Source organism: Sprattus sprattus (assembly GCF_963457725.1).
Source record: "Sprattus sprattus genome assembly, chromosome: 5".
NCBI classification, from domain to species: domain Eukaryota; kingdom Metazoa; phylum Chordata; class Actinopteri; order Clupeiformes; family Clupeidae; genus Sprattus; species Sprattus sprattus.
In genome coordinates, this window is record NC_137924.1 from 44,618,118 (window position 1) to 44,637,649 (window position 19,532).

At 42.8% G+C, this 19,532-nt stretch overlaps 2 protein-coding genes across 2 annotated transcripts; one reads left to right on the plus strand and one right to left on the minus strand.

The window, feature by feature from the left end:
• Positions 1–5,960: 5,960 nt before the first annotated feature.
• zcchc4 (zinc finger, CCHC domain containing 4) lies at positions 5,961–18,113 on the plus strand. The gene is made up of 13 exons (XM_080838479.1): positions 5,961–6,069; positions 6,272–6,390; positions 6,835–6,917; positions 7,243–7,521; positions 7,756–7,836; positions 14,245–14,317; positions 14,660–14,810; positions 15,321–15,421; positions 16,124–16,245; positions 16,575–16,650; positions 16,871–16,922; positions 17,170–17,293; positions 17,640–18,113. The coding sequence occupies exons 1-13, from the start codon at positions 5,970–5,972 to the stop codon at positions 17,755–17,757; spliced, it is 1,479 nt and encodes a 492-aa protein (XP_080694605.1). The 5' UTR covers positions 5,961–5,969; the 3' UTR covers positions 17,758–18,113.
• LOC308365138 (E3 ubiquitin-protein ligase TRIM50) lies at positions 8,430–13,108 on the minus strand (the record flags this gene model as incomplete). The annotated part of the gene is made up of 6 exons (XM_080838480.1): positions 8,430–9,034; positions 9,191–9,324; positions 9,442–9,458; positions 9,808–10,041; positions 12,386–12,481; positions 12,842–13,108. The coding sequence occupies 6 exons, from the start codon at positions 13,106–13,108 to the stop codon at positions 8,430–8,432; spliced, it is 1,353 nt and encodes a 450-aa protein (XP_080694606.1).
• Positions 18,114–19,532: the final 1,419 nt, after the last annotated feature.

Consider the following 19,532-nt stretch of genomic DNA (forward strand, 5'->3'; position numbering starts at 1 on the left):
CTCTCTGTCTCTTTGTCTCTCTCTTTTTCTCTTACCCTCACTGGATGTGGATAAGTAGTTCAAAGAGTACCATTACAGCTATCAGCTGGTGAATGTCAGCAATTGAAAGACATATACACATATAAATGCCAGGCCACCAAAGTGCAGACAGACAGACAGACAGACAGACAGACAGACATAGACACAGACACAGACACAGACACAGACACAGACACAGACACAGACACAGACACAGACACACACACACACAGACACACACACACACACACACACACACACCCACACACACACACACACATAGTAACCATGTATTTTGCATAAAGCTTATGGATGACCTTCAAGCCAGCCTGCTATAAAATGCCACTACTCAGCATGTTAACCAGCGAGACGTCCAATAATGGCAGCCACAGCCTGAGCAGCAGCGCCCAGCGTCCATTACGCGCATATGTGATTCTGCTCGGCCTCTCGTGGAATTATTCCTCTTGCTCTGCATTATGCACAGATTTCATACAACACAAAGACATGGCACAGCACTTGACAATACTCTTTTTGTACTAATAATAGAATCAGCAAAGGCCATCAGAGCGGATGTCAGATTACCTTTGAACAGAGCAAACCCGGATGATGTTTTTATTAGCATGTCCTGTCCCAAATAGTCTACTTGTCTAGTTTCTGCATTCAACTCGAGTATAAGTGCTTTAGTGTGCCATATGGAGTAAGGAAGGATACTGGGATGGAAATTGGGATGAGCCCGACTGTGAGGAGACAGGGAGTCTTTTCTCATATGCTAGTTGAAGGACGGAGGGGAGAGGCTCTCAGGGTAAGATCAAAGCCTCGACTGATCGCTGGGAGTATTCAATCAATGTGATCTTTAGACACACACACACACACACACACACACACACACACACTTACAGTCAGTGTTCGATCGATCAGGTCTTGGGAAGACCTTTCTTTTCTTTTCTTCCCTTCAATTAAAGCTCTAATTGAAGGGAAGAAAGTGTAGGAGAAGAACATAGGAGAATGAGAAGAGTAGGAGAATGAGAAGAGTGTGAGAGACTAAACTGTGCATGTGTGTGCGTGTGTGTGTGTGTGTGTGCGTGCGTGTGTGTGTCTGTGCATGTCTGTGTGTGTTCGAGACTGTGTTGGCTTAGCACTGAGATCATACTATTTGTCTGGAACAGCTGTTCGGACCGCCCAAATCTCTCACGCGCTCTGACAAACATTCACCAAGGACTAAAACATCAGACTCAAGAGCACAGGCACGCACAGGGTCGGAATGGCTTGCTTTGATGACTTGGTCCCAAAAACTCTCTCTCTTATTTGAATCCCAGGCCACAAAAGCACACACACACAAACACACACACACACGTATGCAAACACACTTTCACACAGCGGATGAGTGACACTCACAATCTGTTCACCTTATTCATATGACTTTACACTGTATAACTCAATCACATTTACTATAAAGCCATCCACAACAGTACAAAAAAAAATAAGTATTTGGTTAAACTATAATTTGGTCTATTCCTACCCAGAGGAACTCTGGGCTTCTCTCGGCACAGTGAGGCCTTCTCTGCAGTGGGACACTCCCTGCTGAGCGCCTGTAGACACTTGTGCTAAGAGCCAAGGATCCCCTGCTGCGGACAAGCACACACACACACACACACACACACACACACACACACACACACACACACACACACACACACACACACACACACACACACACACACACACACACACACACACACAAACACTGCATGCCTGGATGGTGCTATTGAATCCAGATTGATGCCATACTATTATCACCAGTTCTGACGTACACAAAGTTCCATAGGGCTGAGATAACACAGAGCATGACGCAGGCTTCCTAATCAAACACAGAGCAGTTACACCAGATCAGCTGCAAGCGACATGGGTTACTCACAAGGTTCTACAAACCCCTGTGTCATATTTGGACAGAGTTCTTGGTCCGTCATTCTTCATATTATTTCAATTCAATTAACTTGAAGGGTGTAACACTTGGGCTAAAACGACTGCTGAAATCAACTAGCTGCAAATTTAAAGAGGTTTCGGATTTGGGTGGTGCTAATGTTGGTACAGAGGGAAACAAATAAAGGAATTATATTCCATACCAATAGTTTGATTGTATTTGTCCGGAATGCTTTTTTTCAGTGCCAATAGTATATGCAACTTACTTTTGGCACAGACACATGTTACATAGATTTCTTCCCGTATGAACATGTTGTTTGTCAGTGGAGAGGGTGAAAAGAATCTTCTTCCCCCGTGACGCTGAGTCGACGCGGGGGCCGTTGGGCACTGTGAGGTGCACCCCAGAGGGAGCGCTAACGCCCGGAGGTGCCTGTGCCCAGCAGTGCGCCAGTCTAGCAGCGCTCCTGCCAATTGGTAAAGCCTTTCAAAAAAACACCAGCACCCACTTGAACACTACACTATAAGCGGACAATCACTACAGAATCTGTTTAATAAAATATGGCCACAATGGGATTAAGCATAAAGTGAAGTTCACCAGGAATGAGATCATGACAGTGGTCACCATTAGCCAACTAGACTGTATTTAAAACGTGAGCTCTGTCCTGTGTGTTCTCCAGTAGCTAGCACATGGGGGTCTGGAGCCAATATTCACTGGTTTCCTACAGGCAAAGTTATAAAACACAGAGTAGGCCTACTGAATGCAAACCAGCCTGTTCCAAACTAATGGAGTCTACATTATCAATGGGGTTTCCCAATGCTGATCCCCTTTCTTTTCTCGACTAATGAAGTTCTGAGAGAATCAAGGGAAATATGTTGACATACTGATTCAGCTGTATCTCAGCTAAGCCTGGGACATAAAGAAGACATTACCTCATATATGGTCACTTTATCCTCAATTATCACTTCATATCACTTGAGATACATTCATAAGTACACTGAATCAAGATGGCAGTGAGGGTTGTATACGACTGAGACACAAAACAACAGATTTTCTCTAAAATGTGACATTGGTTTCACAAACATTGTGACTTATTCTCACCACCATATGTGTTAGTTAGACAGGGCTTCATTCTGTTCATACCAGCGCAAAAATCCCTCAGGCTCATACTTAACTTAACACGCTGATTGAGAGGTTACATCATCATTTGGAACTCAGAATGGCCTGCACAGACATTGACAGACAGGTGTTCGCTCCACATTTGCCCATCCTCTTCCTCTCCAGTCAGCCTGATGACATACACCATAACTCAGCTGCATGGAAACCGTCACTACGATTTCACCACTCTTCAAAAGAATCAGGGGCAAAACCTTGGGCGTGTTCTAAAATGACCTCATCGCTATTGGATGCAAACCACTCAGGGACAGGAAATTTTGCCCTCAAGGTGACATGATCAGAAATAGAGAGGCTAAAAGGAGAACTGGGCGTGATTGGGGTAACAGACTGTCAGTCATGCGAAAGAGAGTGTCCCTGCCTGTGCCACAAGTGGTCCAAAACATCTCACACTACTGCCACAAAAGCCTGTCAGCCACTGCTAAATTCCAGTGTTCATACTCACACTTCTATGAAAATTACTTTTCATCAGCTGTTCAAATACACAGGATCTCTCACTCAGACACACACACACACACACACACACACACACACACACACTGACTGCGCATGTGTGTGTGCGTGTTTACTCTACTAATTAGACTGCCATAGCAGGTTCACCTCTTCATTCTGATGTGTCTGACTAGCCATAGCGTTTCCCTCCTGGTCGGATCACTCAATGTGAACCTGTCACAATGATCCTAGTTGCTTCACTTTTCAGGAACGACCACAATTCGTAGGCTACTACATAATAATAAAACTGCACGGTAGAAACGCTCGATGACACCTGGCGACACCCTGTATTCAATTTGAACCAGAATAGTGAGGTAGGCTACCAGAGGAGGGCAGGTAGGCCACTTCCGCGATGGAGAGACTGCATTGCTACATCATAGAGTAGCAGCGTACTGTGGTAGCCTATTAGGTGGGCGTTCCTGTACCACCACATAGCCGAGTAAAGATAACACGACAGCAACGTGACACATGGTCAACAGACAGGAACACACAGGTAGTCTACAGATATCCTGTCCTCAGCGTCAACAACATAATAAGCCTGTGTCCTAATCTCTAACAGCATGTCAGCTCCCATATTGTTATTATCAAGCAGCATGCGGTCTAACTCACTGTAACAGCTAATTGACAAAGAATTAAATGCGCAAACAGAAATGAAAACGAGCAGTAGGATGAGAATGATACGGGTTAACATACCGGTGCTCATTGTAACGGCTGTCTTTCTTGCTGCTCAGATGTGCTGTGTTGTATCCTCATTAAGCTGATATGGCAAAAGCGATAGAAACGCATGAAGATGCCCCGCGAGTTGAAGACGCCCGAGCGACCCAGGTCCTCGTCGTATATAGAGGAGCTACTGTCGCGCAAAATTAAAATCTGCTGTCGTTTTCCAAAAGCAGGACAGTCACTAATGTGAAAATATTGTATCAACAGCGGAAGAGTCACTGTGAGCTGTTTTTTTGCCTGCGTGCGCTTCAGATGGGTGTGGGCGTGCAGTCGCACTGAGCCCTCTAGCCCTCTGCCTCAGCAGCATCCCTCGAGCCAGGTGATAAATAGCGCCTCTGACAGCCCCACTGCGTCCCGACCACGTTGTGAAGAATTTCGGGAAATGTAGTAGTTGTTTATCAATCATCATTCCCATTTAAAGAGACCGTATGCAACATTTAAAAAAAGCAATTAACACTGGTACCATCTTTAAATGAATGTTCATGGTAGCCCTATACGGTCATGTGAAGGACGCATACACACACATAAAAATAGCCGCCTAAGCTGTTCTGTGGTCAGGTCGATCCCTGCATGAATGTAAAAAAAATTAAAAAAATAAAAAATAAAAATCGTTCACAACACAGTATTGCCAACTATATCGCCAAAGGCACAAGTTAGCATGTTAGCAAGCCTTTTATTGATGCCAATTGTGCTGTTGTTGGGGTTAGTAAAGGTTGTGCATGACTTTTCAGCATTGATAGTTTTCTACCAAACCTATTGGATACTATTGCTTTAAGGAGAGCACCATGGAAGACTACAGATTCCTATTACGACAACGTGAACACACGTTTTGCATGGCAGTGAGGACATCACTGCCATACAGAGGTAGGATACTGTAGGTACTGGTAGGATAGGCCTACCCTCATGAGCCCGACTGTCATAGCCAAAAGCAGCGCAGCCATGGAGCGCACGAGGAGAAAGCTTTAGTCATGACTAGGATTTGGCTCCGGTCTGACATCATCTAAGGGCCACATCCACCCCAGAGGTGCTTATTGCTATTTGAACAAATCCTGTTACGCTAATCATATTATGTATAGGCTATCAGTCGGATGATATAGGCCTTTTTATTATGTAGGCCAAAGTTCGCATTTTATGATATTTTTGTAGGCTACTTTCATTTCTAAACCTGAAAACTTGGATGATGACCTGATATCTTAACTTGTCTATACTTTGGCTAGATTAATTGATTTATAAAAGAAAATTGTGACGGGGTTGCCAAGTAACGTTTGTAGCTGTAGTTATAATTTTACTGGGCGATTTGATTAGGTGAGAATATATGTCTTGTATGCCACCTGGCGTTCATTTGAAGTAGTGATCAGTGAATTTCCAAAACATTTAGTGAATTGCAGTTAACATAGTATGGTATTTAAACATATTTTATATTATACCAAAATTATAATTTAGTCTAATATAAATGTCTAAACTAATTTTTGTGGAAACACTGTAAACAAAAACTGAAGAAAAGAAAAATCTAATGTTATGACATCATCGAAGGGCGACGGAAAGAGGAACGTTTTCAATATGGCAGCCTACTGTTAAGCATGGGTGTAATGTTTTGTTTTTTTAAGCAACGTGTATTTATTAAAAACCTAAGGACTTAAAGGATTCAATGAAAATGAATGAGAGACGAAATGATTCCGAAGATGGATTCGGGATAGACATCGTCATTCACCAAGGAAGCGACAAAATAGCACCTTCATGTCCCCATGGTACATATAAAATAACATTCCAGATGACAGTCTTGAGGCTTACTTTTAAGTGAATTCGTACTAAGCGAATACGTTTACCCCATCAGAAGCTGTGACAAGAATCAATGCCAATATGTTACCCATAACTTAATGTATTGTTCGTGAATTTAATTACGATCTTCAAAGCAAAGGGTTGAGTAACTATTACTAAACTGTCTTTCAGGTCCAACCCTGCTGTTTGAAAAAGTCAACAAAGGAGAAGAGAGTGGCAGACGATTTTATGCGTGTTCTGCGTGTCGTGACAGAAAAGACTGCAATTTTTTTCAGTGGGAGGATGAAAAGGTGAACTGTTATTGTTGTTGTCAACATATTTGAGTGGGATGTGGATTCAAAAATGATGTACTGTGTGATTTGTATTTTGACGTGAGATAATACACATTGAAATAACTAAGTTGGGCTGTAAATGTGAAGACAGTGATTGATAAAGCTTTCTTAAAGGGAAACTTCGGGATTTTTCTACCTGGTCACTATTAGAGCTTTTGGGCTCTACTCGATCCAGTATTGAGATACACTATAACCTACAACCACAACAACTTTCCTAGTGGGATGTTACGAGTTTGACCGGTGCTCAGGTGTATTCTCCCACTTGGAGGTCCAAACTTTTATATTTTTCAGTTTCCCATGAGCGCACCATACGCCTATATCGTTTGCAAGTGTGTGTTCTATTTCCATAATTGTCATATCATTACCATCAGTAAGTTGAAAATGTGCCTTGATGTGCTACAGGTGTCAGAGGCAAGGCTGCAGGCCAGAGAAGAAGATAATCACTCAAAGAGACCTCCCTTCACTCATGTGGAGTACACCTCCAGGTACCTCATCCATTATTATTTATTATTATTATTACCTGTACTGCACAGGAATGTGTACTGTTATAGGCTACTGAGCCATTTTGTAGATGTACACACGACCCTACTGTAGAGCATTTTTACATTGGCTAACTGGGGTTGAACAGTTGACACTGTTATTGCTGGTGTTCTGTTGTACCAGTTACATAACACTGTGGTTGGTGTACACTATTCAGACAGCACAGCCTGTGTTCTTCTTTGTCTTGTTGCACCACACACAAAGTGTGAGAGTTTATATACATTCTTCCTGAAATTGAATATTCTGTCTGCTTTTACCTTTTTCCTTCAGATTCAGAGAGTTTGTCACACTCCCCCTGGACCAGCGAAGGTTCTGTGTCGACTGTCAGGTTTTGCTCCTACCAACAGATTGGAAAGAGCACAGCAACCACGAAACGCTCTCTGATGAGATCACAGTGGCTCGCCTGAGGAGGCCGAGCCTGTTGCTGTGCCCCCTGGAGAATAAGAAGAGTAATGCACAGTACCTGTTCGCTGACCGCAGCTGCCACTTCCTCCTCGACATGCTGTCCAGACTGGGCTTCCGGAAAGTTCTATGTGTTGGAACACCTCGGTGAGTTGATACTCTTACACTGATAATTCATAGTCTAGACACAACCAAGAATCCGTTTAATATCCCCTTCAATGACATTTGGATACCGGTACATGCTGTGAAATGTAATATTCCCCTTTAATAATATTTGGATATATACATGAGTGTATTAGGTAAATATCTATTTTGATTCATCTTGATGGACACCAGTTATGGAGTTGTAAATCACTGAAAGATTTTACTCTTGCATAACAGTCTTCATGAGCTGATCAAATTGAGAAATGTGGAAGGGACGTCAGAGACAACAAGAAGCCTGCTGTTGGATATTGATTTCAGGTAACTCAGATTTGCTATACACTTACACTAGCATACTTTTCAAGCCATTAACAGCACAATATTCTATTGAAGATAATCTGTGTTGAAAGAAAGTTTGCATGCTTAACTTAAGCACCTGTCATTTATTTGCACAATGTTTCCACTCTTCTGGATGTCATCAGACAAAATTAGATGTATTCAGATGTACTTGTTCACTTAAAATGTGCCCCAACTTGCAAGCTAAGTGATATGTGATATGCATAAGCGGCAGTCAGTCAACAGCAGACTGACTCTACTGCCAGATGTATTCCTGATACACAGTATTTTACTTGCATAACTTCCCTGAGAACAAACCTGGGTTAGATTGGATACCACTGAAATATATTTAATATTTACATTGTGTGGAAAAAAGGTCATTCATTAACGCATGCGACTGAATAGTCACAGCAGCTTAAAAAAATAAAAAAATGAATCCACAGTAGCTTGCTGCCTAAAACTACAACCACCAATTTAGTTTGCCACTAACACCTTTAGCTACTAAACAAGTGTACCATCTTGTTGCCGATTAGGGCATGCCTTTATGTTGTGGAAGGATTGAAGTCATCTTGATGTGGTCAGGCCTGGAGGTCAGGGATGTCCATGTGACAGGTCCCGGCGTGCCCCTCCTGTGGTCGGAGGAAGCGCACGGCGGGGTAGAGGGGCTCGATGAACTGGTGGTGCACGCGGTCAAACACGGGCGTCACCAAAGCAGAGAACTCCTGCAGCAACTCCATGCCGTCCGCGTCGTAGAACGCCACCTGGCCCTTGTCGTAGTTCACGTGCACGCCCACTGTGCTGGGCCGCTCACGCCTGCGGATGCCCGTCGGGACCACGTGCCGCTCGTTGTGCCAGGCGATGAGGCGCCCGTCCCTGAGCTCAACGCACCAGGACATCCTGTTGCGTCCCAGCTTTGCGCCTTTGTCCCTCCCCTTCCTGTGCAGGCTGCCATAGGCCACACCCACAGCCCAGGCGGGGCAGCAGCGCACATCCACCTCCCAGTAGTGCTGGCCTGTGGTGATGGCTGAGGCAGCCAGGGCGCAGTACACCTGGTCAAACTGCAGTGGGTGTGACTGACGCTGAGGGTCGCATGCGTCACTAGAGATGCACAGGCTCCGCCCTTCTCCGGTGACTGCGATCTGTGTGTGTCTGGTCTCTCTGTCAATCACCACATTTGATGAATCTGCGTGTGGCGGAGATAAGGTACTCTCCGAGTTATCCAGGGTTATGATTGCATGTAATGTAAAGGGATTTTAGGATCTTTTGACATAAAGAAATTGTAAAAGAAATTGAAGCACAGACTGCGGATAAGAGCCAGAGGCACTTTGGGGCATCTTACCGAGCAAGAAGGTCTTCCTTTGTAGCTGAGCCTGCAGGTCTCTGGAGATTTGCTGTAGTTTTCTGAGAAGATTCTGGAACCTCTCCTCATTCAGTCTGATACTCTCCTCAGCAGCATCTGGTTTCTTATGGCAACTAGAAATATCGTTGTATAAAAATGTGAAATGACAAAATTTGGAGAATATAGTTCACATCATCAACTTAATTAACTTCATAGCCCCTGGAAAACAAAAACAAAATACATATATTTACCTCACTTCTTTCAGATCCTGAAAGAGAATAAATCATAGAATTATAATTAAACCTTTTAAAAGAAAATAGCGCCACATAAAAATCAACCACTTTGAATGGTGTGTATTAATACCATCTGTACTAAATGTAGGAAGTGAATAAGAAATTAATAAGACAAAGATATTAGCATTCCATGTCAAATGACTTGAAGAGAGTATAAGAGAAAAGCATAGTGATTAGGATCTGAGGCATTGCCATCTTTTAAAATCAATTATTCCAGTTGACTAAGATCTAGGCGTGATCAAGGCGTGCGTTCAACAGATGCACTGCACACTCTGTTATCTCTCTAAGGCTGCTCCAAGAATGTTATATCACATCTCATCTCACCATTGAGTTGGCTGTGCCTTCCTTCTGATCCAAAGCTTTCTGAGCGTGGGTGATGTTCTTCTGGACCAGGCTCAGGTGCTGCTGCCAGTCCTTCAGGACCTGGTTCAGCTTGGCGCTGGCCTTTCGCCGGTCCAGTTCCAAGGAGTCCCGTACCGCCTGCTCGTCCCGCTGCAGCGCAGCCCGCATCACGTCAAACCGCTCCTTCGCCTGATGCTTCATCGCCTCGGCGCTTTTCTTCACCACGACAGAAATAAAAACATTTAGGGAAGGGGGGGAAATATCCAATCAAACTTTAGTTATACGGCGCATTTCATACCAAGAGGTAACGCAATGCGCCTCACAGAAGGAAAGGGTGGGTGCAAACATGTGGTGTGGCTTGGCACTGATTTTCCAGAGGGATACAAAAGCCATTTCATGTAAGTGCAAACATATTCCAAAGCACACACATACCCATGTACAGCAGACCCACCACAGACCACTGAGAACAGATGAATATAACAGAGAATAATAGGCGAGATTAAAGAGGTATGTCTTAAGTTCTCGCTTAAAGATTTCCACAGTTTCAGCCATTCTTAAGGTCCTCTGGCAGAGTATTCCAAAGGCTGGGAGCATAGAAACTAAAAGCTGCCTCTCCCTGTCTCTTTTGTCCTGGCTTTTGGAGTTCAGTGCCAGAAGACCTCAGGGATTTCCTGGGTGTGTACCTTGGGAGCATGTCTGACATACAGCCGCGGAAAAAATTAAGAGACCACTTCAAAATTATCAGTTTCTCTGGTTTTACTATTTATTGGTATGTGTTAAAGTAAAATGTACATTTTTGTTTTATTCTATAACCTACTGGCAACATTCCTACCAAATTTCAAATAAAAATATTGTCATTTAGATCATTTATTTGCAGAAAAATGACAATTGGTCAAAATAGCAAAAAAGATGCAGTGTCTTCAGATCTCGAATAATGCAAAGAAAACAAGCTCATATTCATTTTTAAACTACACAATACTAATGCTTACACTTAGGAAGAGTTCAGAAATCAATATTTGGTGGAAAAACCTTGATTTAAAATCACAACTTTCATGTGTCTTGGCATGCTCTCCACCAGTCTTTCACATTGCCGTTGGGTGACTTTATGCTACTCCTGGCGCAAGAATTCAAGCAGCTCGGCTTCTTTTCATGGCTTGGGACCATCCATCTTCCTCTTGATCACATTTCAGAGGTTTTTTATGGGATTCAGGTCTCAAAATTGGGCTGGCCATGACAGGGTCCTGATCTGGTGGTACTCCATCCACACCTTTACTGGCCTGGCTGTGTGGCATGGAGCATTGCCCTGCTGGAAAAAACATTTCTCAGAGTTGGGGAACATTGTTAGAGCTAAAGGAAGCAAGTTTTTCTTCCGGGACAACGCTGTACTTTGCCTGGCTGAGGTTTGTAAAAGACCATAAGGATTGAAAAAAGCGGACTGGAGGGTCTTCTAGTTCGTCTTCTCTGATGAGTCCAATTTTCAGCTTTACCCAACACATGGTCGTCTGATGGTTAGACGGAGACCTGGAGAGGCCTACAAGCCAGAGAGTCTTGCACCTACTGTGAAATCGGACTCATCAGAGAAGACGAACTTAGAAGAACCTCCAGTCCGCTTTTTCAATCCTTATGGTCTTTTACAAACCTCAGCCAGGCAAAGTACAACGTTGTCCCGGAAGAAAAACTTGCTTCCTTTTGCTCTGACAATGTTCCCCAACTCTGAGAAGTGTTTTTTCCAGCAGGGCAATGCTCCATGCCACACAGCCAGGCCAGTAAAGGTGTGGATGGAGTACCACCAGATCAGGACCCTGTCATGGCCAGCCCAATTTCGAGACCTGAATCCCATAAAAAACCTCTGAAATGTGATCAAGAGGAAGATGGATGGTCACAAGCCATGAAAAGAAGCCGAGCTGCTTGAATTCTTGCGCCAGGAGAAGGATAAAGTCACCCAACGGCAATGTGAAAGACTGGTGGAGAGCATGCCAAGACACATGAAAGTTGTGATTTTAAATCAAGGTTATTCCACCAAATATTGATTTCTGAACTCTTCCTAAGTGTAAGCATTAGTATTGTGTAGTTTAAAAATGAATATGAGCTTGTTTTCTTTGCATTATTCGAGATCTGAAGACACTGCATCAATTTTGCTATTTTGACCAATTGTCATTTTTCTGCAAATAAATGATCTAAATGACAATATTTTTATTTGAAATTTGGTAGGAATGTTGCCAGTAGGTTATAGAATAAAACTAAAATGTACATTTTACTTTAACACATACCAATAAATAGTACAACCAGAGAAACTGATCATTTTGAAGTGGTCTCTTAATTTTTTCCGCGGCTGTATATTCAGGTGCATGACTATGGAGTGATTTATAGACTAATAAAATAATCTTGAAATCTAATATGAAACTAACAGGTTACCAGTGTAATGATTTTAAGACGGTTGTGAAAAAGATAGGGATGGATACAGGTGTGTAAAGGTCACCCTGATGTGGAAAAAAAGTTGTTAGGAGATCGTTGCTTTGTCACTCATATGTCCATCGCTCTGAAAAGATGAGGCACTCACAGACAAGTTGGTCTTGCGTTTCTTTAAGGACTGAAGGTGAGCCTCCGTCCTGGCTTCCTCTGCCTTCAGCTCCTCCAGAGATCTAGACAGTTGCTCCTTCAGAGAGAGGACAGTGCTATTTAGAGTTGCTATCAATAGAAGACACACTTGAGAGAGGCCGTTTTTGAAAAAGAAATGTTGAATACGGTGTAACATAAATTCAGCAGAAAAACAAAAGATTTGTATTCATTATTAGTCAATCACGTGTAGCTCAACCTAACTGCTGTTTTATTCCCTCTATACTTCTAGTCGCCCACATTTGTCCTTTTGTTGTATATCTGACAGTAAAACATGTAAATATCAGACAGTAAAACGTGAGGAGTAAGCTTGTATGGGAGCATTATAATATCAAAGTAAGCATTGACCAACACGAACTACATCAGCATCGTAGTTCAACTGGTCTCTCTAGTGTTTCACCTGTGTGAGCGGTGCTGATGGACGTGCCGCCTTGCGGAGCAGTTTTGGGGAGCGTGGGTAGGGTTGGACTACAGGGCCCACAGATAGGTCCTGAGGACCCAGGCTAAACTGGCCAGGCTGTAGTTTCTCCTCCAAGGCTGTAGAGAGCACTGCATCCGTGTCTTTGTTTTCCATCTTTGTAAATGCAGATGTACACAAACGGCGACAAAAACTGGATAACATTAGTCCAATGCAGGATTTCAATAATTCCATGTGGCATAATTGCATGACAACCCTTTCAAATCATTTCAAGGGAAGCCATGTTAATCACACACAAACGTATCTACATTATTGATTTTATTGGTCTCGTGTATCCAAACTTTTGTGCCACATATTTGCACGTCCATAGTTTTTATTGTGGTGGTTTCTAGACCAGTTCCTCTAGTTTGCAAGAGCGCTGTGTTGCAACATGTCTCCGAGACCGTCTTAAGCATTCTTAAACTGCTTGAACACCGTTCTTAGGAAGTGAAAAACGTTCTAAAATTGTAATAACTAATAACATTACAGCAGTAATGAAGCTAGAATGAGTGTTCAAAGTCCTCTAACTTCCCGATGCATTGTTAGTTAGTTAGTTTTCCAACTATGTGTACATTGGATCCCAACCAAGCATAATTTGTTGCCGATAGCATGGCAGCCCTGCAGAAAAGCATTTATCATCCGTATGCACAGTGGTAACGTCTGTATGCATAGTGGTAACGTACCTTCTTTGTCAAGTGTGTTGGCTGTGTTGTTCCTTGTCGTTCGACTGTGTCTGCAATGACCGGACTATTTTTATACTTTATGCACGAGAGGAAGGGGTGTGTTACCCTTCAGCAAGCTCAAGCCTGTTACTCTTTGTTCTCTACCTCTGTGTGTGTGTGTGCGTGTGCGTGTGCGTGTGCGTGTGCGTGTGCGTGTGCGTGTGCGTGTGCGTGTGCGTGTGTGTGTGTGTGTGTGTGTGTGTGTGTGTGTGTGTGTGTGGTGTGTGTATGTTCGCATGGCCATACAAGACCATGTGAGAGAGAAAGCTTAAGTAGCCACCTACAGTACTTGGGAGCAAAGTGTATCAACTTTAAGAGATAGTGTTATATAAAAGCTTGTTTTTCCTAAGGGTCACTGATTCTCTCAGGAAATAACATGCCTTTGAGCTATGAGCTTTTCTCTGTTTATTAGATCCTATCTTAAAAGTAATTATTATGCAGAACGTGAGTAGCATTGGTGTGGCCAGAGTAGCTTGCTTTTAAATGCCAACTGCCACTGTGTGCGTGCGTGCGTGCGTGCGTGTACAAATTCAGACCTGCAGAGGTGCTGGGACAACAGCCGCACCCCAAGTGTATTAATTCCTTATCTTTTCTAATGCATTCCTTTTTCTGCCCCTCTGCCAGGTACTCCCAGTTCTACGGCCAGGATGAGTTCTGCCACTACAACATGTTCAACCATCACTTCTTTGGTGGAAAAGTACGGGATGCCTTCCACACAGTGCTTTTAGAAAATCACGTTAACATAATGTTATGTCGCCTTACCCTGGAGATTGATTATGCATTTTATGTATTCAATTTTTATATTTTTATAATTTTAATCATTCGTATTATCATGATTATTATTATTATTTGCACTTTATCTGAGTTTTTATGTTTATTTGATGTCTTATTATGTGCATGTAATTTCTTTGTGCACGTAATGTATTTGCTGTAAAGCACTTTGAGCTGCATTCCTTTGGATTAAAGGTGCTATATAAATAACGTTTATTATTATTATTATCATTATTATTGTTATTTATGAGCTTGTGAACTTGATCAGGAGGCAGCGGGGGTGTTCCTCGATTTCCTACGAGAGGAGGAAGGGAGCAAGGTTGTCATGGTGACGGACCCTCCCTTTGGTGGTTTGGTGAAGCCGCTGGCACACAGCTTCAGACAGATGTCAGACGCCTGGAGGGGCCTGCAGGGCGCAGGTGGGAGGTCATGCACTACATTGTACTGTAGAGAGTCATGCATTTCTGCTGCTGTCATTTATGGCCGGTAGTTATTTTAGCAGTCATGCCCTTCTTTTAGGAGCACTGCATAGTAAACAATTGTTTAACAGAACTACATATCCTGATACAGATCATAAGAAGAACATACTTTCAAGTTGGATTGCCATTGTGGGAGTGACCGTAACCATTAACACTTGACAGAATTTCAGTTGCTGTAATTTGCAGTGGTAGTTCTCTCTCCAGACTTGCACATCATGTCCCTCTTTTAGGAAGTGTCTGATTGGCTCATTCAGTCACACTAGGCAGGAAATGATTACAGAGCTCGAGGCCAGATAACACTTATCTGTAAACATACTTCAGTACTAATTATCAGGGTTTTAATATTTTACATTCCAAAAAGTATAGCTTAGAGCAAATTGAACTTCCTGTTGAATCCTGCAGTCTTTTTGCTAGGTGGCGTTTTTCACACACTATGCTTCTTACCTGCAGTGAATAGCCAGGCAGAGATGCCGATGGTGTGGATCTTCCCCTACTTCTTTGAGCCTCGAATCGTTGAGTGTTTCTCCTCATTTACGATGCTGGACTACCAGGTATTACACAAAAACATACGACATCCAGTGCACAATATCTGTTCGATCAGTGGTTTCAGGTATTTCTCTCATTCTGGTGGCAGTGTTCATTTCTGTATCAGTTGTATCAAGAAAAAAAAAGGTTTGGGAACATCTATAATCGAGCCTCAAAGACCATTGTATAACAGGGAATTATAAAACAATTGGGTTCTATCCCGTAATTTAGCTGTTTCTGATTGGACGAGAGACGTTCCATGAGTTGGATTATCCGTCAACATACCAACAGTTTGGGACTTTTCACAGCTAATAATAAATCACTCCGCGATGAAATATTCGCGTTGATGATAACCGTTAATTCAAAGTTCTTAAAATTCCAAACCAAGACGTTGACAATGGAACTATTTTTTGTTGCGGAGAAACAATGGCGAAATAAACCATCTTTAATCAATAACTTTGTGTTGAAATGTTAATTTTTCTGACTGTAGAATTGTTTTATAAAAGCAATATAGCACTCGTGGGAGTGGGGTAGGTAAGGGATAATCCCACGGGTGTTGTTGCCTACGCCACTCGGCCTGCAGCCTCGGTGGCTACGGCCGAACACCACCCGTGGGATTATCCCTTACCTACCCCACTCCCACTCGTGCTATATTGCTTAAATGTAGTCCACAACAGTTTACAGAGGTCAGTCCAGTCCCTACATCACATTCTGTTCTTCCCCCCTAGGTGGACTATGATAACCATGCCCTGTACAAACATGGGAAGACGGGTAGAAAGCAGTCCCCTGTACGACTCTTCACAAACCTGCCCGCCCGGGATATCGTCCTACCTGAGGAGGAGGGCTATAGGTGAAGCCACCATCACCCTACAAACATGCCTGACAGAATTGCCATCAGCCTGTCGCCAGATCTAACACAAGAGCTTGCAGTGCTTCCTCTGGAGATTCCCTGACCTTTAGCGGCCTGGGTGTTAGAATAGCGACATTAGTTCGATTAGTTGAGTTTGATTACGGTTGACTCCGCTGCAGGAGAGTCCGTATCTAGGAGGAGCGCTGTTCATCACTGGTCATCACTGTTGGCCCCCCTCAGATCTGTAGAGTTATGGTGGAGCTCTTCTCCTGGGGTTACCATTACATGCTTCAGCAGCTATCTAATCTTCGAAACTCTCCTCCAATCAGATTCTGCGCAATCTGTGAGCGGTACGTCTCGGCAGGAAACAAGCACTGCCCAGAATGCAATGCGTGCCCCTCAAAGGTAAGAGTACTGGAACTAGATTAGAGTGGATTAATGGGAAGTAAGAAGTATGGGTGAATCCGAGGTGATTTATGGATTCTAAATCTACAGTATGGACTTCAAATGGGTGATATGATGAAATGTCGGGTGCAGATTGGCATTCCATTGTTGGTGTGTCACTGTTGGCTTTTATAGTTCATAATTATTTCCTTCAACAAAAGCTTTCTCCCTGTTCTTACAGGATGGAAGAGAGTGGACACACTGTGAGGACTGTAGGAAGTGTGTGAAGCCGTGTAAGTGTACCACTCGTCATTTGTTGACTTTCAGGGCCAGAACCTACTAGAGTGGAATTTATTACTGGCCATAGACGTAACGTCCTGAAGCTTGAATTCTGTAAACGCCACTCTATTAACCTTAGCTTTCTTATTTTATTTTCTTTGTCCTCCTGTCCTCCTGTCTGTCTGTCTGTCTGTCTGTCTGTCTGTCTGTCTGTCTGTCTGTCTGTCTGTCTGTCTGTCTGTCTCTGTCTCTGTCTCTCAGCTTGGCAGCACTGCACCTCTTGTGGTCGCTGTGCCCTACCAGATCATCCTTGTAGGCAAGGCCAGACAGGCTGTTTCAACTGTGGCAGCCTGCAACACAAACACAGAGCCTGCCCTGACAAACTGTAAGAACACACACACACACACACACACACACACACACACACACACAATTTCCTTTCAAGTAACAAATCAGACACTCTCATAGTCAGAACATGTCTCAAACCAAAAGGGTACACCATCAAAAAGCTTGTCATATCCGCCTGTGGGTATGAACAGAAGCAGTGGCCTAAACACAAGCAGCAGGAATGAAACGGGAACCTAGACTTTCAGAAACCCAAAAAGAGAAGTAGTGGGGTTGACACTGGTCAACTACAACAGGAACACGTTCCTTATTGACCTATCTGAGGAAGGGACTGACTCTCTCTCTCTCTCTCTCTCTCTCTTTCTCTCTCTCTCTCTCTCTTTCAGGAGGCCACAGCCAAAGGGGAAGAGCAGAGGTCCTAGCCGGCCAGCACACACAGCCACCAGAAGGTCAGCCAAGAAGAAGAGCAAAAAAGCACAGAAAAAGAAGCGGAAAGTTACATAAACCTCCCATTGTGCACAACAGGATGCTTAACCCTTTCATGCACGACTAATCAAAACGCTTAAGTGGACTTTTTTTCAAAGTTTTTTATTATCCCCAACAAGACGTGTTCAATTGGGCTTTTTCCCCTCAACATGTATAATGTTGACGTGGATAAAGGACTGTCCACTGTAGTTGACACCGCGCATTAACGGTTTAAAAGGCAATCATTTTTGAACATTCAATTTTAATTTGACCAGTCATTCATTCAAAAACACAAAACTTTGCAAATGTAAAACAGATTCTCAGTAGAAAAGCATATTAAAAGGATTTAACAATAAACAAGAGCTTTCTTACTATTTCTGTAAGATTGTATGAATATGAAGGGACATCACATCAGTGTAAAATGAATGTACAGTTCATGAATGATCTAGTATATGAGTAGGTTAAAATGGTATACATAAAAGTAATGATGTATTTTAAATAGTGTTGCTGGAGTTTCATTTCATGTATAATGAGTGTGAAATTGAATTGAAAAGAGTACAAACTATAAAATGTGTGTTTGTTTAAGTTTTTTTCCAAGAGTGTGCTAATGAGTGTGCTAAACACTTTGGGCACACTGCCACTTCACAGGCAAATGTGCTTGTTTTTTTTTTTCTTGCAAACTTTGTCTTTACAATAGTTTGCATTCCTTACATCTGTTAACTTTGGCTGTAGTGGACTTCCTGTGGTGTGTCACCGGTCTTCATGGGACTGCAGGTGGTGAGGCTTAGTCTTCCCCTGAGCTGGAAAGAACCCACATTCACCTGTAGCTGTAGCAACTGAAGCATTCCTGTGTTCACACAGGTGACATCCAAAAACTGGGGGAAATCCACAAGTACCACTTCTTGGTTTTACGCCAATGCGAATATGAAGCCACACACTGATGTAAGATGTCTGCCGCCCACGCTGGTGTTGAAGAGCTTATGGGAGCAAGATCTGGAGGACTTTCTTCTTCTTGCTCCACCTTTTGGCTACGTCCTGTGGATTCTTTTCAGCACATGTTAATGCTACTTGGAAGTAATATATATGTCATAATATTAAATACCTAATGCTATCTTTTCCAGTTGGCACATGGGGTCAAAATACGTCCACTACAGTGGACAGTTACATTTTCACTCAGAGAAAAAAAAGTAAAAAAAAAAAAACATATTGATTAAGCTTTGATAAAAGAACTCATAACATAGTTTATCAGAAATAGTTTTTGTTACTTGTAGAAAAAAATATTTGACAGATATTTCAGATGTCACAGGGTCATGTGCACTCCCATCTGCCTATTTTAATTTACTATGTCATATTTCATATACAATGATTAAACAACCGACTACAGGTTTAGAAGATGCTCCTCTCCTGGTTTAGAGGAGGTATTACACTATGGACACTATGCATGAAAGCATTTATTTCGATGTATTGGACCAGACAGGATGAGAGTCTGCTCTTCCCAATGTATTTTTTATTGACTCAGTGTGCACACGTGTGGTGTGAGCCGGTACTGCCTTTATAATCTTGAAGCCTTCCTATTTATTATTATTCACGTCATTCAGGATATGAGAACTGAGTGAACCCACATGTGGGCACATCTGAGGTTTGTTGGGCATGCAATGCATTTTTTTTGCTACAAGCCTTTCAAAACACTGAATAGATTTAAACAGAAATCCAGTGACTAGGGTAAGCTGTGTTTAATACACACAATGAATATCCAGTACTTCCACATATGAATGACCCATTCAACCCAATTATTCACCAGGTTTGTTACCACA

What these genes read in the sequence shown, in the direction of transcription:
- zcchc4 (XM_080838479.1), top strand. Translation starts at nt 5,970, where the DNA reads ATGAAAATGAATGAGAGACGAAATGATTCCGAAGATGGATTCGGGATA. An exon ending in AGCACCTTCATGTCCCCATG is followed by an intron (nt 6,070 to 6,271) that starts GTACATATAAAA and finishes ACTGTCTTTCAG; the next exon opens with GTCCAACCCTGCTGTTTGAA. An exon ending in GCAATGCGTGCCCCTCAAAG is followed by an intron (nt 16,651 to 16,870) that starts GTAAGAGTACTG and finishes CTGTTCTTACAG; the next exon opens with GATGGAAGAGAGTGGACACA.